This window comes from Procambarus clarkii, chromosome 10, assembly GCF_040958095.1.
Source record: "Procambarus clarkii isolate CNS0578487 chromosome 10, FALCON_Pclarkii_2.0, whole genome shotgun sequence".
Lineage (NCBI taxonomy): Eukaryota > Metazoa > Arthropoda > Malacostraca > Decapoda > Cambaridae > Procambarus > Procambarus clarkii.
This window is the reverse complement of record NC_091159.1, coordinates 28,980,542-28,998,436: the sequence shown is the minus strand read 5'-3', so window position 1 is coordinate 28,998,436 and position 17,895 is coordinate 28,980,542. Positions and strand designations below refer to the sequence as shown.

The 17,895-nt window shown below is 45.4% G+C and overlaps 2 protein-coding genes across 2 annotated transcripts in view; both read left to right on the top strand.

The window, feature by feature from the left end:
• Positions 1 to 7,722, top strand: part of LOC123750790 (uncharacterized) — a 45,456-nt gene extending 37,734 nt beyond the window's left edge. Inside the window, exon 3 of the mRNA XM_069321804.1 lies at positions 3,850 to 7,722. Within this exon, the coding sequence (XP_069177905.1) occupies positions 3,850 to 6,493 (2,644 nt within the window). The 3' untranslated portion in view covers positions 6,494 to 7,722. The remainder of the gene's footprint in view (positions 1 to 3,849) is intronic.
• On the top strand, positions 6,648 to 17,376 carry LOC138363253 (platelet glycoprotein Ib alpha chain-like). The gene is made up of 2 exons (XM_069322262.1): positions 6,648 to 6,702; positions 16,826 to 17,376. Exons 1-2 carry the CDS (start codon positions 6,648 to 6,650, stop codon positions 17,374 to 17,376), a joined length of 606 nt encoding a protein of 201 aa, XP_069178363.1.
• Positions 17,377 to 17,895: the final 519 nt, after the last annotated feature.

Genomic DNA, 17,895 nt, shown 5'->3' with positions numbered 1-17,895 from the left:
GTTATTTTTGTACAGATTAGCATAACAAATTCTTTGCAATTAGGCCCCCAAAATTAATCCGTTTGTGGCCTACCATCTTCGTTATGTATATATGAAATTTCTAACTTTCTAGCATCTTCATTTACGGCCTCTGTATAGGCCTATTACTTCCCTTTTGGGCTATGGCTTTAGCGCATCAGCCTCTGTGAATGATCCACGTGTTTCGTCTCATTGTCGGGGGTCAGAAAGCCTGTTAGTCTTATCGAGATGTTAATGATTCCCCCAAAGAAACCTTTCAGGTGATGGAACCACAACAGTCACTTGACTCCCATTTACCTGTTTATGGCACTGGTGAACAGAAGCATCAGGAAACGTGCCATAACGTCTCCTCCTCCTCCTCCTCCTCCTCCTCCTCCTCCCCAGGGATCAGTCCCAGCACCTAGCACACTCACCTAATAATGCGTTACCCAGAATAAGTCATGATGCCTCATGGCTAATTATGCTCTCCTAATACACCTATTATACCCACCTAATACACCCATCCAGTACACCCACCTAATACACCCATCCAGTACACCCACCTAATACACCCACCTAATACACCCACCTAATACACCCACCTAATACACCCACCCAATACACCCATCCAATACACCCACATAATACACCCACCTAATACACCCACCTAATACACCCACCTAATACACCCACCTAATACACCCACCTAATACACCCACCCAATACACCCATCCAATACACCCACATAATACACCCACCTAATACACCCACCTAATACACCCACCTAATACACCCACCTAATACACCCACCTAATACACCCACCTAATAAGTTAAACACCCGCCTTCCTCATAATCCCCGCCACACCCCCACCCGGTACAGTGACCATCCAGTATGACTTGGAAACAATTTGGCAAAAGCTTCCAATTTCGGGGTTTGGCACCTGACATGAGCGCTCAATTAAGATTATAATTGAATGTCAAGCTGTGTGGGGGAGGGGGAGGGGGGGTTGATGGAGATTGAAGGGGGGGGGGGACTATAGTCTTTTTTTTAAATTATAAGCGAGTGTTTGGTGTCGGGCGGAATCACAACTCATCAGCCAGTGGGGGAACTAAATATTCATGGATTATCAGAGTTCTGGCTGCATGCATTAGTGTCAGGTCTAAATGGCTTTTTCTGCCGATTGGTTGTGGTGGTGGGGATGTGGAGGAGTGAGGGAGGTGAGGGAGGGGGAGAGGGGGAGAGAGAGAGAGAGAGAGAGAGAGAGAGAGAGAGAGAGAGAGAGAGAGAGAGAGAGAGAGAGAGAGAGAGAGAGAGAGAGACAGAGAGTGAGAGAGAGTGAGAGAGAGTGAGAGAGAGAGAGAGAGAGAGAGAGAGAGAGAGAGAGAGAGAGAGAGAGAGAGAGAGAGAGAGACAGACAGACAGACAGACAGAGAGTGAGAGAGAGAGAGAGAGAGAGAGAGAGAGAGAGAGAGAGCGAGAGAGAGAGAGGGAGAGAGAGAGAGAGAGAGAGAGAGAGAGAGAGAGAGAGAGAGAGAGGGAGAGAGGGAGAGAGAGAGAGAGAGAGAGAGAGAGAGAGAGAGAGAGAGAGAGAGAGAGAGAGAGAGAGACTAAGGAGTGGATATAACACCAAGCGTAACTCCAGAGGAACACAATCGGACAACGTCAGCATCATACCTTTCACTGGTGAAGGTCAGAATATCATTCAGGAACCTAGATATGGAGGCATTTAAATCACTGTATACCACCTATGTGAGACCAGTCCTACAACATGCAGTCTCCCCCCCATCCTGGAGCCCCTGATTTAATAAAATCACATTAATCAACGTGGGACAGGTAGAGAGGATTACAATGAATTTCGTCCCCAGTATTATGAAGAATGCTTCATGAAAAAACCTAAGACCTCGACCTAACGTGTCTAGGTCGAGACGTGGACACCTACACTCCCCCAGCCGTCCTCCAAACAAAGACCCAAAAGTGACTCCGTTCACCCGCCAAACGACCTGTTTATGAATGAAAAACGGTTTACACACGACTCACAACTAATTTCCTCCGAACACTTCCGGAACAAGTGTTTCACTGTCGAATTTTGTTCGAACCACAACGCTGTAAATGATTCACCTACGAACTACAAAAGAAATAATCGCCAACAGCACTTAAACACCTAACCTAACCTAACCAATGCCTATAAATGTACAAAATGCTAAGATATTATAATATTAATTTATATTTGAGAAAATTCCCGTTTTTGATGAACAGCATGTAAAATTTTATGAATGCATCAGTGGGGTCAACCGCTGGATGTAATGGACTTGAGTCGAGGACGGGTTGACTCCCCACCCCACACACACACACACACGCACACACACAAACACACACACACACACACACACAAACACACACACACACACACACACACACACACACACACACACACACACACACACACACACACACACACACACACACACACACACACTTAATGTGTGTGGGGGGGGATACCAAATCTGTCACCTGAAGCCACATAAGAAAAATTACATTTGCGGCATATGCGAGGCCGGTTAACATCAGAACAGCCTTCAGGAACCTGTGTAAGGAATCATTCTTGTATATCATATATGTAAGACCAATCCTGGAGTATGCGGCCCCAGCATGGAACCCGTACCTTGTCAAGCACAAGATGAAGCTTGGAAAAGTTGAAAGGTATGCCACTAGGCTAGTCCCAGAACTAAGAGTCATGAGTTACGAGGAAAGGCTGCATGAAATGCACCTCATGACACTGGAAGACAGAAGAGTAAGGGGAGACATAATCACTACATTCAAAATTCTCAGAATTGACAGTGTAGATAAGGATAAACTGTTTAACATAGGTGGTATGCTATGCGAACAAGGGGACACAGGTGGAGACTGAGTACCCAAATGAGTCACAGGGACGTTAGAAAGAACGTTTTCAGTGTCAGAGTAGTTAACCGGTGGAATGCATTAGGCAGTGATGTGGTGGAGGCTGACTCCATACGCAGTTTCAAATGTAGATATGATAGAGCCCAGTAGGCTCAGGAATCTGTACACCAGTTGATTGACAGTTGAGAGGCGGGATCAAAGAGCCAGAGCTCAACCCCCGCAAGCACAAATAGGTGAATACAAATAGGTGAGCACACACACACACACACACACACACACACACACACACACACACACACACGCACGCACGCACCTCAGGCAGGCTAAACATATCCCTAAGTACGATTGTGATTAATCAACAAGTATATTTCCAATTCTCTTCACGTGACCATGAATAATTTAATTTACTAAAAGGATGGTAATTACACATAAAAATTCCCTTCCTTTCATCAATGGTTGTCATTGTGTGTCAAGTTAAGAATTATGTATATTGCATTATAGACATTATGCGTATAATTAGGAATAATGAAAAATATGTATAATCTCCGGCTAATATTTATCTGCCTCTGCAAGCCGTATTGCTCACTGAACCTCGGAGTTATGATTGTTTTATGCCCCACGTTGCAGATTTGCACCATCCATTGCTGTCTGTAATTAATAGCTTGACCTGGCTATATCTAACTTAAAGCTAATCCGAACTCTTTTATTTGAAGTTATCCCTGCACATCTCTTAACTATTACAGTTACAGCCCCGCTCCTGTGCCAGGTAAGGTAAGTACAGGCTCACGACAGCCTGTGCTACTTACAGCTTTGTGTTCAGAGTCGCTGTATCTAAAACAACAACAACAATCTTTACTATTAGCCAATCCCTGATGAGCTCATTATATTTAGCTAGTTTATTATTCTGATCATGTCTTTAGTGACCCTCGACTAATCTTGCGACCTTCCACAGGTTCGTATCCCACACAGTGGCTGGGTGTCCCGACGGCTACATGCAGATCGAGGAGCTGAGTCGCCCGCTGAATGCCGGGTACTGGTGTGGGGCCTCTTGGGGCCATAACGTCTACTACTCTGAGACTTCCGCCGTTACCGTCATGCTTCGGGTCTTCAACCGCCTCGAGGAAGATCCGAAGGCCAACCCAGCTGCATATTTACCACAGGAGTCCATCATGTTGAAGATCTCCTACCGCTTCTTCCGGAAAGAGCGTGCTATACTGCGCTATGGTGCACCCTATAACCCTAGTTATCGCGGTGAGGATATCCCTAACTCGTTCTGCGACAAAAACTTCGAAAACTGTGACAAAAAGAACTGTAAGATACAGTCGCCTAACTACCCGGGCCTGTATCCACGTAATTTGACGTGTCACTATCATGTGCGGCAGACGCGAGTGCCAGATGGTAAACTGCCACTCATCCGTGTGTTCCAGCGGAACCCGCATCTTATATACATCAAGGACCGTAATGCACCGCATCTCTCACGGGAACGCCAAATGCGGGTGGGTTCGGCATGCCACGTGCTACACGATTACCTCGTGGCCTTTGATGGCAGCACCACGCTTGCAGCTGTGCTAGCCACTTTCTGTAAGGGTGGAGCCCCTCTGTCAGGCATCACTTCCAGTGGGCCCGACCTTTTCTTAGTCTTCCATGCTTCGCCCTTTGACTTCCCTTTCCAGGACTCGCCACGACGGCGTACCTTCGGTTTTGAACTGGATGTTGAAGTCGAATTTGTTGATCGGGAATCGACGGCGTATGTGCGTCGTGGAGGGACGTGCGACTATATGGTGAGCAGCCGCGGGCAGAGAAGTGGGTACCTGCAGGCGCCAGCTCACTCTCTGCTGCCCAATACTACCTGCACCTGGCGGTTGCTGGCGGCCACATCTGAAGTAGTGTGGCTCTACTTTCTCCACTACCGCCATGTGGTACATGCGGAGATGCCAACCCCTGCCCAGTGCACCAACACCCTCACAATCCTCGATGGAGATCCCACTGGAGCCCACATCCCTGAACACATATACGGGTTCGATGTCTTTCAGCAAAACAATGATCTGTCTGGCCTGGTAGATAATAATTCCAGTGCGCCAACACGACTTGGAAAGTTCTGCCGGCCTGAGCGGCTGCCTCGGGTGTGCAGTGGTGTGCACGCTCCAGGGCCGCATGCAGCACCTTGCTCACCATCTGAGAGTTATGTCTCCAAGTCATCAGCGCTGACTCTTTCCCTGAGATATGCTGCCGGGACTGCACCTGCACACGTGGAGTTTTTAGCTCGGTATGAGTTTGTAGATAAGCGACAGTGGGGCTTAGCTACCTCTGGTGGAGGGGTGTGTGACCGAACCTTCACTCTCCGGCCTGATGGACTTTTTGCTTCGCCACGAGACGTTTTCTTGTTTGGGCGAGGAGGATCCAGGCGGCTGAAGTGCATCTACACGTTTCTGGCAGAGCCATACCAGCGTATTTCTCTGCGCATTATTCGCTCGCGCATGGGCTCTCTGTGCACCACTGTGTTCCGCCAGTCGTCACTACGATACGAGTGTTCCCATGGCGGGGCAGCTCGTGAACCAGCCATCTGGGTGACGGAGGAGCCATGGGAGGGCGTCCCACTCACTCGTGCATGCCTCTGTAACACATACCACACTCGCCCCTTCTCCTTAGTATCCTATACCAACAAGATCAAGATCGTGCTGAGTGTGCCATACATGACAGCTGCTCATGATTACACGGACTTCTTCTTCGAAGGTGAATACACTATCTTCGATGTCGGTGTTGAGTGTGACGAGACGACTAGACGACTTTCTGGTCGCCATGGCAACTTTACAGTGGGGGTTGGTCGCAGCAACCATTGCTCCAGCCTCCCACGCCTCGTTACAGCTAACGATGGCTCTTTCCTCTTCCTCAGCGTCGAGGGTCATCGCGCCACGGAAACCAACTGTGACGTGTCATCACGTATCAATGTGTATGCAGCAGAAGGCGTGTCGCCTCTTGCCTCTATATGCCCAGTCTCTCGACAGGCGACGTCAACACATGTGTTCAGCAGCGGCTGGCGGGGTATGGATTTACCTCTGCTGGATCACCATAACAGAAACACTTGGATGAATGGCAGTACATCAGACACCCACCACCATCACCCACAGCAGCATGGGAGACACCCGGGAGAACGACAGCGTGAGACGAGAGACCTTTTGGTGGAATACGTAGGCAACTACACGGGAAGGTTCTTGGTAACCTGGGTGGGAGTGTGGCGACCCCTCCAGACAGCGCCCCTGTCCCCTGCCGGCGCTGATATGTGCCCTCACCGCTGCCCAGAGATTCAGGCATGTCTACCTGTAGAACTTTGGTGTGATGGTGACAACCACTGTCCTTCAGGAATGGATGAGGGAGCAGCTGCTTGTGGATTCCTTGCTGCGTTACCTTGGGTGTATTTAGCTGCAGGAATCATCCTCCTTATGTCACTTGTGGCACTGTTAGTTGCAGTGATCATTCACCGGCGAAGAACGCTGGCAGTGAAGGCAGTGGCGACCGCGGTGGTGGAGAACAACAGTCATGGCATAAAGAGCACAACGCACGATTTGCTACTGCCACCGGAAAAAGAGTCGTGGTGACAACGCGCCCCGTCTGGTGATGTCGTCTGTGTTGACTACGAAACAACTGTGTAGGGGTCTCTGTTCAGGTGATGCCCTCAGCAACAGCGAAGCCTTGAAATTATGCATAGCAAGGACCACAGATGCAATAGGTTTTACATGGACAGCCTCGGCCATGTTAAACCAGGAAGGTACAAGAGATGCATCCAAGTGTGGTAATGAGCTCCACGGTACGACAAGCTGAGGCTTCCGGATCTGTAAGATCACCTGCTGCTTGTAGCGAGCTCACCAGTGCAAACGTAAAGGAAAACCTCTGCAATGCATCATATTGGTGCGATGGAGGTTCTTTGAGCAGTGCCACAGACATGGGAAGACCTTACTTTGGTCTTTGTGTTGGTAGTGTATAACTGTTAGGTGTTGGGCCTGGTGTTGATGGTAAATGGCTGAAAAATTATGGGCGTGTTAAGGCTTCAGGATTATTAAATATGCCTGAACATTATGGTCTCTTTGGTGATGGTCGAAGACACATCCTTGTGTTGCTGGTGAGAGTGAAACTTTACAGTGCTTGTGCTGGCGACGAAGGATTGAAAGGTGCTACAAGGTAACGCTCTCGCAGGCTGCATGCGTTACTTTACCAGACCAGCAAACTTGTCGGTTTGTATGTGAGTGCCACAGGAGTGACGATTTCCGGCAGGGGGCCCTCTGTGCGACCTGTGCACGTCTGCACAACGCGAGCGGACCTTCTGTGCAGTCTTGGAAGGAACTGAAGTGACTGCCTCGGCGCACAAGCTACACAGACGGCATTGAACTGACGGGGCGACAGCGTGCCTGATTTGGTGACCAAACGGCAAATGTCACCTTCATATCTGTACATATTTACTCTGTTACGTATTTTGAGCAGTGCTGGTGTTTCCCTGAGCAGTTGGTTGTTGTGAGCACCTTGAAGTAATGAGCAGTAACCGTGAGTCGATGAATGAAGATGTGTACACTGTGAACAACTGGTAGGTATAACGAGGTAGTTCTTGCAAGTAGTTACCATGTGGTGGAGGTGGTAAGCAGGTGCACGTGTAGCTGTTTTGAATGATTACTATGAGGTAGTGATTCTTGTGAGCACGTGTGAGGGTGGTGGCTGTGAGAGTGACGTGTGAGGGTGGTGGCTGTGTGATAGACGTGTGAGGGTGGTGGCTGTGTGAGAGACGTGTGAGGGTGGTGGCTGTGTGAGAGAGACGTGTGAGGGTGGTGGCTGTGAGAGAGAGTGACGTGTGAGGGTGGTGGCTGTGTGAGGGTGGTGGCTGTGAGAGAGAGTGACGTGTGAGGGTGGTGGCTGTGTGAGAGAGACGTGTGAGGGTGGTGGCTGTGTGAGAGACGTGTGAGGGTGGTGGCTGTGAGAGAGAGTGACGTGTGAGGGTGGTGGCTGTGTGAGAGACGTGTGAGGGTGGTGGCTGTGTGAGAGACGTGTGAGGGTGGTGGCTGTGTGAGAGACGTGTGAGGGTGGTGGCTGTGTGAGAGAGTGACGTGTGAGGGTGGTGGCTGTGTGAGAGAGTGACGTGTGAGGGTGGTGGCTGTGTGAGAGACGTGTGAGGGTGGTGGCTGTGTGAGAGAGACGTGTGAGGGTGGTGGCTGTGTAAGAGACGTGTGAGGGTGGTGGCTGTGTGAGAGACGTGTGAGGGTGGTGGCTGTGTGAGAGAGACGTGTGAGGGTGGTGGCTGTGTGAGAGACGTGTGAGGGTGGTGGCTGTGTGAGAGACGTGTGAGGGTGGTGGCTGTGTGAGAGACGTGTGAGGGTGGTGGCTGTGAGAGAGAGTGACGTGTGAGGGTGGTGGCTGTGTGAGAGACGTGTGAGGGTGGTGGCTGTGTGAGAGACGTGTGAGGGTGGTGACTGTGAGAGACATGTGAGGGTGGTGGCTGTGAGAGAGACGTGTGAGGGTGGTGGCTGTGTGAGAGACGTGTGAGGGTGGTGGCTGTGTGAGAGACGTGTGAGGGTGGTGGCTGTGTGAGAGACGTGTGAGGGTGGTGGATATGTGAGAGACGTGTGAGGGTGGTGGCTGTGTGAGAGACGTGTGAGGGTGGTGGCTGTGAGAGACATGTGAGGGTGGTGGCTGTGTGAGAGACGTGTGAGGGTGGTGGCTGTGTGAGAGACGTGTGAGGGTGGTGGCTGTGTGAGAGACGTGTGAGGGTGGTGGCTGTGTGAGAGACGTGTGAGGGTGGTGACTCACAACCCTGCTACCATAAAACAGCTCCGTGGCGCCACACTGGCAATCTAAACATTTCGTTTTGATCAGCAAACCAAACACATAAAACCTTCACCATCTGCTTAAAGAATACACTTGTTATAAAATTCTTAGCTATATATTTCAATAGAAAATTAACTTGTGAACATGAAACTGTTCAATGAATACATTAGTGAACCGTTAGTGTTAACATTGGCAGATGAACAGTTGAGATTGTATGGCTGAGTGAGAACGCGTGAGAGGGAAGGGGTGGGGGGTTAAACCGTTGTTCATTGTGTGATTGTGTGAGTGATGAACAATGTCTTGTAGTGTGGTTCTGGGGGGTGGGGGTGGATGAACAATGTCTCGTAGTGGTGTTCACGTGGTGGAATGTTTCAAGATATCTTGTAGAACATTTGTACATTTTATATTTGATAATAAAATGAATCATTGCAGGTAGAGTTTTTTATTTATTCCTACATGGCAGCTATAATCTGTGTTGCCATCAGCCCAAACGAGAACGTGGGATCTATATACTAAGTTGCCATCAGCCCAAACGAGTACATGGCATCTATAATCTATGTTGTCATCATCCCAAACGATTATGTGGCATCTATAATCTAAGTTGCCATCAGCCCAAACGAGAACGTTGCATCTATAATCTAAGTTGCCATCAGCCCAAACGAGAACGTTGCATCTATATTCTAAGTTGCCATCAGCCCAAACGAGAACGTTGCATCTATAATCTATGTTGCCATCATCCCAAACGATTATGTGGCATCTAAAATCAATGTTGCCATCAGCTTCCACATATGCAAGGTGTTACCTATCGTACGTTACGGCTCGTGATCCTACAGCAGCCAAACTTTAATAAGTCTAGGGATACGACACAACTGCTGTTCTCAATAGCGAATCACCAGTATAACCCCTTACTAGGTAATGAGCACAACAATAGAATCTTCATAGGACTGAAGAATAAAGACTAAGCATATGTATATAATTTATATTAAATAAATCTCAAAGGCAAACAGATGATTATATGGTCACAATATATCACATTAAAAATATCACTGTACTTCCAGACATTAAATTAATAATATATAAGTATGGCTATTATAGAACAAAAGAATGACTTATCTCCAAAATGTTGTTCTCTCCCTGGCTTCTGCTCAGCTACTAAACAAGATCACGCGAGAATCAAAACAGATTGCCTCGCCCCGCGAATAAATTGCCAAAGTTACAATTATTAATATTTCAACAATGGAGCACTACATTGTGACAAGAGTAATCTTAAACTAACTTAAGGAATAATTAGTACATTTTGATATACACAAACAAAAGGTAATAGTTCTTTACATAGTAATTAAAATATGCATGCAGAATAGCATAATGGCATGCACACCCCAGCAACGGACGATCCCACGACAATTTGCCAGATACAGTTCACTCAATTATTATTTCACTGTTACCCACTTATGATCACATATAAATCATTAGTTCCCGTGGGAAAACTGATCACACAAAGAAATAAACAATCATTCCCACGATACGCTGGGCCTAACGCCAACACTGTAACATGAATGTGCATTTGTATAGAACATAAGTATAATAATATACATGCTTGTAATTTACATACAATTATAAATGTACATATTAATATATTCACTTACGTATCTTATAAGGGTACGTAACACTTCCACCTCCAAGAAAAAAAATGCAATGGATTGAAGATCAATGGCATTTTTTCAGAAGTAAAAATGTTAGGTAAAAAGAAACATTTCATTTATGGTACATCAAAACTTCTTGACAAAGCATCAGCAATAACATTTTGTCTGCCTGGAATATGTTTGATTTCTACATTAAATTCCTGCAAAAACAATGACCAGCGCAGAATTCGTTGGTTCTTGACTTTCATCATATTTATAAAGATAAGGGGGTTGTGGTCTGTAAATACTAACACTTTATTTCCTGATAAGTAAATCTCAAACTTCTTGATTGACAATATAAGACCCAACGCCTCCTTTTCTACCACGGAATAATTTCTCTGAGCTGCATTAAATTTTCTGGAATAGTAATACACAGGATGCTCAATCTGGTCTAAACCAACTTGAATAAGCACAGCACCTATTCCAACATTAATTTCATACGCACCATCAGGTGTAACAAAAGCAGTAACCTCTCTAGCATACTCTGTTAATGGAATTTGATAATACCCTTTTGACAAATCAAGCTTACTTACATATTCGGCATGACCTATGGACTCTATACATTCTTCCAACAAGGGTAAAGGAAAAACGTCCACTGTAGTGTTCTTGTTCAGTTTCCTGTAATCCACGCACAATCTCCAGGTTCCATCCGGTTTTGGCACTAACAAACACGGAGAGCTCCAAGTACTTTGACTTGGCCGAATGAAATCATGCTGGAGCAGATATTCCACTTCTGCTGGCATAATTTTCCTCTTTTCGGGATTCACTCGGTACGGATGTTGTCGAATGGGGGTGCTGTCCAGGAGCTGAATGTCGTGTGTGATGAGGTGGGTCTGGGTAGGAACCTCCCCAAACAGAGATGTATGGTTGTCCAGCAGAACCTGGAACTCATCACGTTGTTCCTCCTGTAAATGACATAGCATCTCCCTGCCATTGGAACTGGAACTGAGAAGTGGGATATTAACAACATGTCCCTCACTACAATTATCCTCAGGTGGTAACTCTTCCCGACTAAAACAAGCTACTACACCAGGTCCAACATAAGCTTTTAATCTGTTAATGTGCACAGTCATTTGGGGTTCTGAAAGATTAGGGTTAATTAGTTTATAAGTTAGGTCTCCCACCTTGTCTACCACTTGGTAGGGTCCTGCGAACTTATGGGACATGGAAGTCCCCATACGAGGTTTCAACACCAACACCAAATCTCCGACATCAAACGACCTTAGCTTAGCCTTGAACTTCTTGTCATATCGTACTTTCATGGCTTGTTGAGTCCTTCCCAGATGTTCTTTCGCCAACTCACGAGCCCGACACAACTTAGCCTTGACCTCGCTCAAGTACAATCCGCTCTGATGAACAGAGACATCTCCCAACAACTTTTCTTGTAGCATTTTAAGAGGACCTCTTACTTGGTGACCAAACACTAGTTCAAAGGGTGAACAGCCCAATGACTCTTGTAGCCCTTCTCTAGCAGCAAACAACACAAAGGGGAGATTCTCATCCCAATTACGTGGATGAGTTTCTCCGGTTGTCTTTAGCATTTGTTTCAAAGTCTGGTGGAAACGTTCAAGTCCACCTTGGCTTTGTGGATGATATGGACTGGACAATTTGTGCCGAATCCCTCGGGATTCGCAGAAAGTTCTGAAAACTTTAGACACAAAATTCCCCCCATTATCACTCTGAATAACTCTAGGCATTCCAAACAACGAAAAGAATCTTTCAAGACACTTGATGAGATTATGAGCCTTGGTATTCCGTAGAGCATAAGCTTCAGGAAATCTAGTAGTCATACACATGAGAGTGAACAAAAACATGTTACCCGATTTAGTCTTAGGTAAAGGACCCACACAATCAATTACAACATGAGTAAATGGTTCATCAGGAACTACAATAGGTTGCAATGGTGCTCTAGGTACAGATTGATTTGGTTTACCAACAATTTGACAGGGTATACAGTTATGACAATATCTGACCACGTCTTTCTTTAACTTTGGCCAGAAAAAATATTTACTTATCTTATGGTACATATTCGTGATACCTTGATGACCTCCCATGGGGTCATCATGTGCAGCCTGCAGGACCTGCCTACGATAATCATTGGGGACAACGAGTTGGGTTCTAATCTCACAATCCTCTGAAGAGGGAGTTCCCTTGGGTCTCCACCTTCTCATCAGAAGTCGATCCTTGAAGAAGAAACCCGTCCCTTCCTCCAATGCATCAATATTATCAGGAGCCTCAGAAATACACTTACTTAAACTAGGATCAGTAGTCTGTACAACACTTAAGGGCAATGACTCAGACTCAGCAGCGAGCGGGCAAGAACCTAGTAGCTTGATCTCTTTTCCCGATTGATCGGAATAAAATGGAGTCATAGCTACTTCGGCCTCACTCTCGACAACTGGCGCACTGGAGACAAGCGGGCAAGGTACAGATAGTTCAGCCTCCTCACCTTCACTTTCCTTGTGATTTAGGTTCGGCGGGGCTTCTACTACGGCCTCACTCTCATCATCCAGTCGAGTCATAAAAGAATTCTCAAGATCCACCTCCCACTCCTTTACTGAAGGGGTCCTGGTCTTGGGATCAGCAACCTTAGTGAAGACAGGATTACTCTCACCTGTTTTTCCCATTGATCTAGTTACAACACAAGCAGGGTAAATAATATCATCATCTGCTTCCGGTTGAGCTAATACATTATGGGGTTTAGTTAACATGATGGGACACTTGGGCCCTACAACCATTTGGTTGCCAAAATCATTACCTAGAATAATGTCTACCCCAGGAATGGGCAGTTGTTTACTTACACCAACATTACACCATCCTGAAGTATATTTAGAATCAAGGTTAACTTGCAATAAGGACACTGGTTGCACACTTCCGGCAATACCCTGGAGAAGCACAACTTCACCCAGATCTCGGGTGTCAACATCATCAAGTACCTTCTGGGTAATAAGAGACTGTGAAGCTCCAGTATCACGGAGTAATTGAACAGTCTTATGTCTACCATTAGTACATAATAAGGTACCTGTGGACATATAGGGTTTGAATTCAGCCATCCAATTGGGACTGACTGTAATACATGAAGAATTAATAGGTTGCACTCCTTTACTCATAATAAGACCAGTTGGTCGGAGTTCAGGATGCAAACTAAAACATGAAGAAATCACATGCCCCCTTCTCTTACAATGGGTACAATGTTTGACAGTGGACACACTGGTATAACCAACTGCCGGTTTAGAATTAGCATTACTAGGCTTAGATGATCCTGGCAATGGAGTAACCATCTTAGGGTTAGTAAGAGAAGAGTTCACGGGAGTAACTGTCGCACCAGGAGGAGACTTATACTGATAAGGAGTACGGTGAGCATTGAAATTTACTCTACGACTAGACTTAGGTGAAGTGGCCATAAACGGGGCCTTAGTCAGCAACTCATGCTCATCCGCGAGCTTTGACAGCTCATCAATATCGGTTACATTCTTTTGTTCTGCCATAAAAGTAGACAACTGGTCTGGAAGACAGGACAATACTTCTTCCATTATGAGAAGCTTCTTTAGAGCATCAAAATCAGTGACTGCAAGTGACTTTAACCATCTGTTGCAAAAATTCGTCTTCTGACGAGTAAAATCGGCTATTGTTTGATCCTTGATTCTCCTTAGGTTCCTGAACTTTTGCCTGTGTGCCTCTGGATTTAGCTGATATGCATTGAGGATGCTTTTCTTTACAAAGTCATAATCAAAACTATGAGCGTCAGGGAGGGATGTGAAAACCTCCTGACTACGCCCCTTGAATTGAGACTGCATAATGGCTACCCACTGATCCCTTGGCCAGTTCATACTGATGGCAATTTTATTAAAATGTGCAAAGAAAACCTCAGGATCTTCCTCATTGAACTTGGGCAACTCTATATACTTATTCATCCTGATGGGATTATTATCACTATTTGTTGAAACATTACTAGTATTTCCATGCCCAGCTGCCATACGCTGTGATTCAAGCCTGAAGTTAGTGTCAGCCATTTGTTGTTGAATCTCTAATTGCCTAGTTTGTTCCTCGGCTTGTTGCTTCTTTGTGGCTTCAAGTTGCAACTCAATTAAACCTCTCTGGTTTTGTGCCGCAATTTCTAAACGCCTAGTCTCCAGCTCCCTTTGCTGAGCTTCAGCCTCTAATATTTTCTGTTCTTTTTGAGCTTCAAGCTCTAATTGGCGAGCTTCTAACTCAAGACGCTTTAACGTCATCTGATCACTCGACTCCTCTCTTAACTCCTCTAGAATTTCTTCACCTAAATCCCCATTCTCAACAAAATGCGTCACAATGACTTTCAATATTTGGGCTTTAACCATTCTATTGCTGGCGGTCAAATCCAAATGATTTGCCATTTGTATTAACTCAGTCTTTTTAAGGTTCTGAATCCCTTCAAAGTCTGGGTGAGCCACCAACGCTGCAACTTTCTCCTCCATCGTTACTAACACTTGGCACTTGATTCACAACAATAATTAAAATAATGGCACTGCACTACACTTCACTGTAAAATTGTCACCACACTGAAAATTCGCTTGGCCTCACTGCACAAACAAAATATATAGGATGACTTACCTCAAAATCGTGAAACGTTGTTACTTGACACACAGGAAGGCTTGCTTGGCACATGGAATAGTTCTTAAGAAACACACAGAGACACTTGACACTGGTACCTAGGAAGGCAAGGTTAGATTAGCATAGTTAAGTTAAAAATGGGACAATATATCCCGGACAGGCCCCCATAACTCTTTGTTACCTATCGTACGTTACGGCTCGTGATCCTACAGCAGCCAAACTTTAATAAGTCTAGGGATACGACACAACTGCTGTTCTCAATAGCGAATCACCAGTATAACCCCTTACTAGGTAATGAGCACAACAATAGAATCTTCATAGGACTGAAGAATAAAGACTAAGCATATGTATATAATTTATATTAAATAAATCTCAAAGGCAAACAGATGATTATATGGTCACAATATATCACATTAAAAATATCACTGTACTTCCAGACATTAAATTAATAATATATAAGTATGGCTATTATAGAACAAAAGAATGACTTATCTCCAAAATGTTGTTCTCTCCCTGGCTTCTGCTCAGCTACTAAACAAGATCACGCGAGAATCAAAACAGATTGCCTCGCCCCGCGAATAAATTGCCAAAGTTACAATTATTAATATTTCAACAATGGAGCACTACATTGTGACAAGAGTAATCTTAAACTAACTTAAGGAATAATTAGTACATTTTGATATACACAAACAAAAGGTAATAGTTCTTTACATAGTAATTAAAATATGCATGCAGAATAGCATAATGGCATGCACACCCCAGCAACGGACGATCCCACGACAATTTGCCAGATACAGTTCACTCAATTATTATTTCACTGTTACCCACTTATGATCACATATAAATCATTAGTTCCCGTGGGAAAACTGATCACACAAAGAAATAAACAATCATTCCCACGATACGCTGGGCCTAACGCCAACACTGTAACATGAATGTGCATTTGTATAGAACATAAGTATAATAATATACATGCTTGTAATTTACATACAATTATAAATGTACATATTAATATATTCACTTACGTATCTTATAAGGGTACGTAACACAAGGCATCTCAACAATAAATGTTCTGGACGGATTGGGTAGGAAGCCTACTCCTATAATATAAAATAGTTAGTTCCAAGCCTCGTACATGGGGAGTGACAAAACCCTTCGTACAATTAAACCAATTAAGTGCAAATAGTAAAAGTTAAAATTTCCAAAACCAAATTTAACATAAATGCCACCTAAATCTACCACCAGAAAACTACACAGAGATCTTGTATCTGAACTTAATATCCAGTCAATCATCTTTATTCCAATTCAATTCTCAATATGAATATGGATATTCGGTCCCATTGGTGAAGAATCATGGGGGTCTGAAATAGTGATAATTGTCTTCAGTCATTTAATCTATGTTGCTACTTGTTAGCGCCTAAAATGTGTAACTGTTTGGGTCACAATGTTGGCAAAACCTTGAACTTGATACTGTGGTATACTAAAACTTTAATTATCTTAAGAATTTGTTACGTAGCTAAGATGTAATAAAATTAGAATTATCCCTTTATTTTCCCAATGATAAAATGATTCCTTATATTAGGCAGAGAAATTATGTACAGCGCCAGCTGATTATAGCCGGCAACGTTGCCACGTCGATGGAGAAAAGTCATGCTTTAATATAACACACAAATTACTACAACTCATCTACAACAAGCGTAAACTCTTAACTCTTAACAACAAATGAAAATCCACCGAAGAAAAAAGAGATGTCTGGGAAAAGGTAATGGTAATGTGTTTTCTGGTCCACCCTCGACATCTGTGCCTCTTGTCAATGATGGCGGCTTATAGTTGGCATTCACTCACCAGCTTCTGTGGCCGGGAGCCCTACTCAGGTCATCGTTGCCATAGACGACCTTGCAACACTTCCCGCCATAGACGACCCTGCAACACCTCCCGCCATAGACGACCTTGCAACACTTCCCGCCATAGACGACCCTGCAACACCTTCCACCATAGACGACCCTGCAACACCTCCCGCCATAGACGACCCTGCAACACCTTCCACCATAGACGACCCTGCAACACCTCCCGCCATAGACGAGCTTGCAACACCTCCCGCCATAGACGACCCTGCAACACCTCCCGCCATAGACGACCCTGCAACACCTCCCGCCATAGACGACCCTGCAACACCTCCCGCCATAGACGACCCTGCAACACCTCCCGCCATAGACGACCTTGCAACACCTCCCGCCATACACGACCCTGCAACACCTCCCGCCATAGACGACCCTGCAACACCTCCCGCCATAGACGACCCTGCAACACCTCCCGCCATAGACGACCCTGCAACACCTCCCGCCATAGACGACCCTGCAACACCTCCCGGCTCGCCAAAAGAGTCACAGGTCTCATAAGGGAAGACATGTGTACTGTGGGAGACCTCACTCTGACCTTACCTCTCTTGGCAGCTATTTTTTTGCTTTTAATTGTAGTCGTCTTGCTGGAGCCTCAAGTTATGAACACATGCCGATATCTCCCACACATCTGACCTCATCAGCCAGGTATACTGCTGAGCTGGTATCTTCCACACACCTGACCCCATCATGCAGTGGTCTGGACGACACACCTGAGTGAGGACTAAGGTGTCCCGCGAGGCGCCAGCTCCCCCCCCCCCCCAAGACGTATAATACTAAGCATAATTATCCTGACATTAACCAAACTCTAACATGATCACCTGCAATCTTAGTCCAAAATATCATTGTATACATTTTCGAACTTTTTGGGGAGAAAAATAGGCTACTAGGATTAATATAAAGAAGCTCTGTGATACATGTAATATTATTGTTCAGCTTTACCCTTGCTCGGCCGCCCCACACAAATGGGCACATTCAGTTCTGGTTCTCGCTCCTGAACGGCCATAAAATATTTCTTAA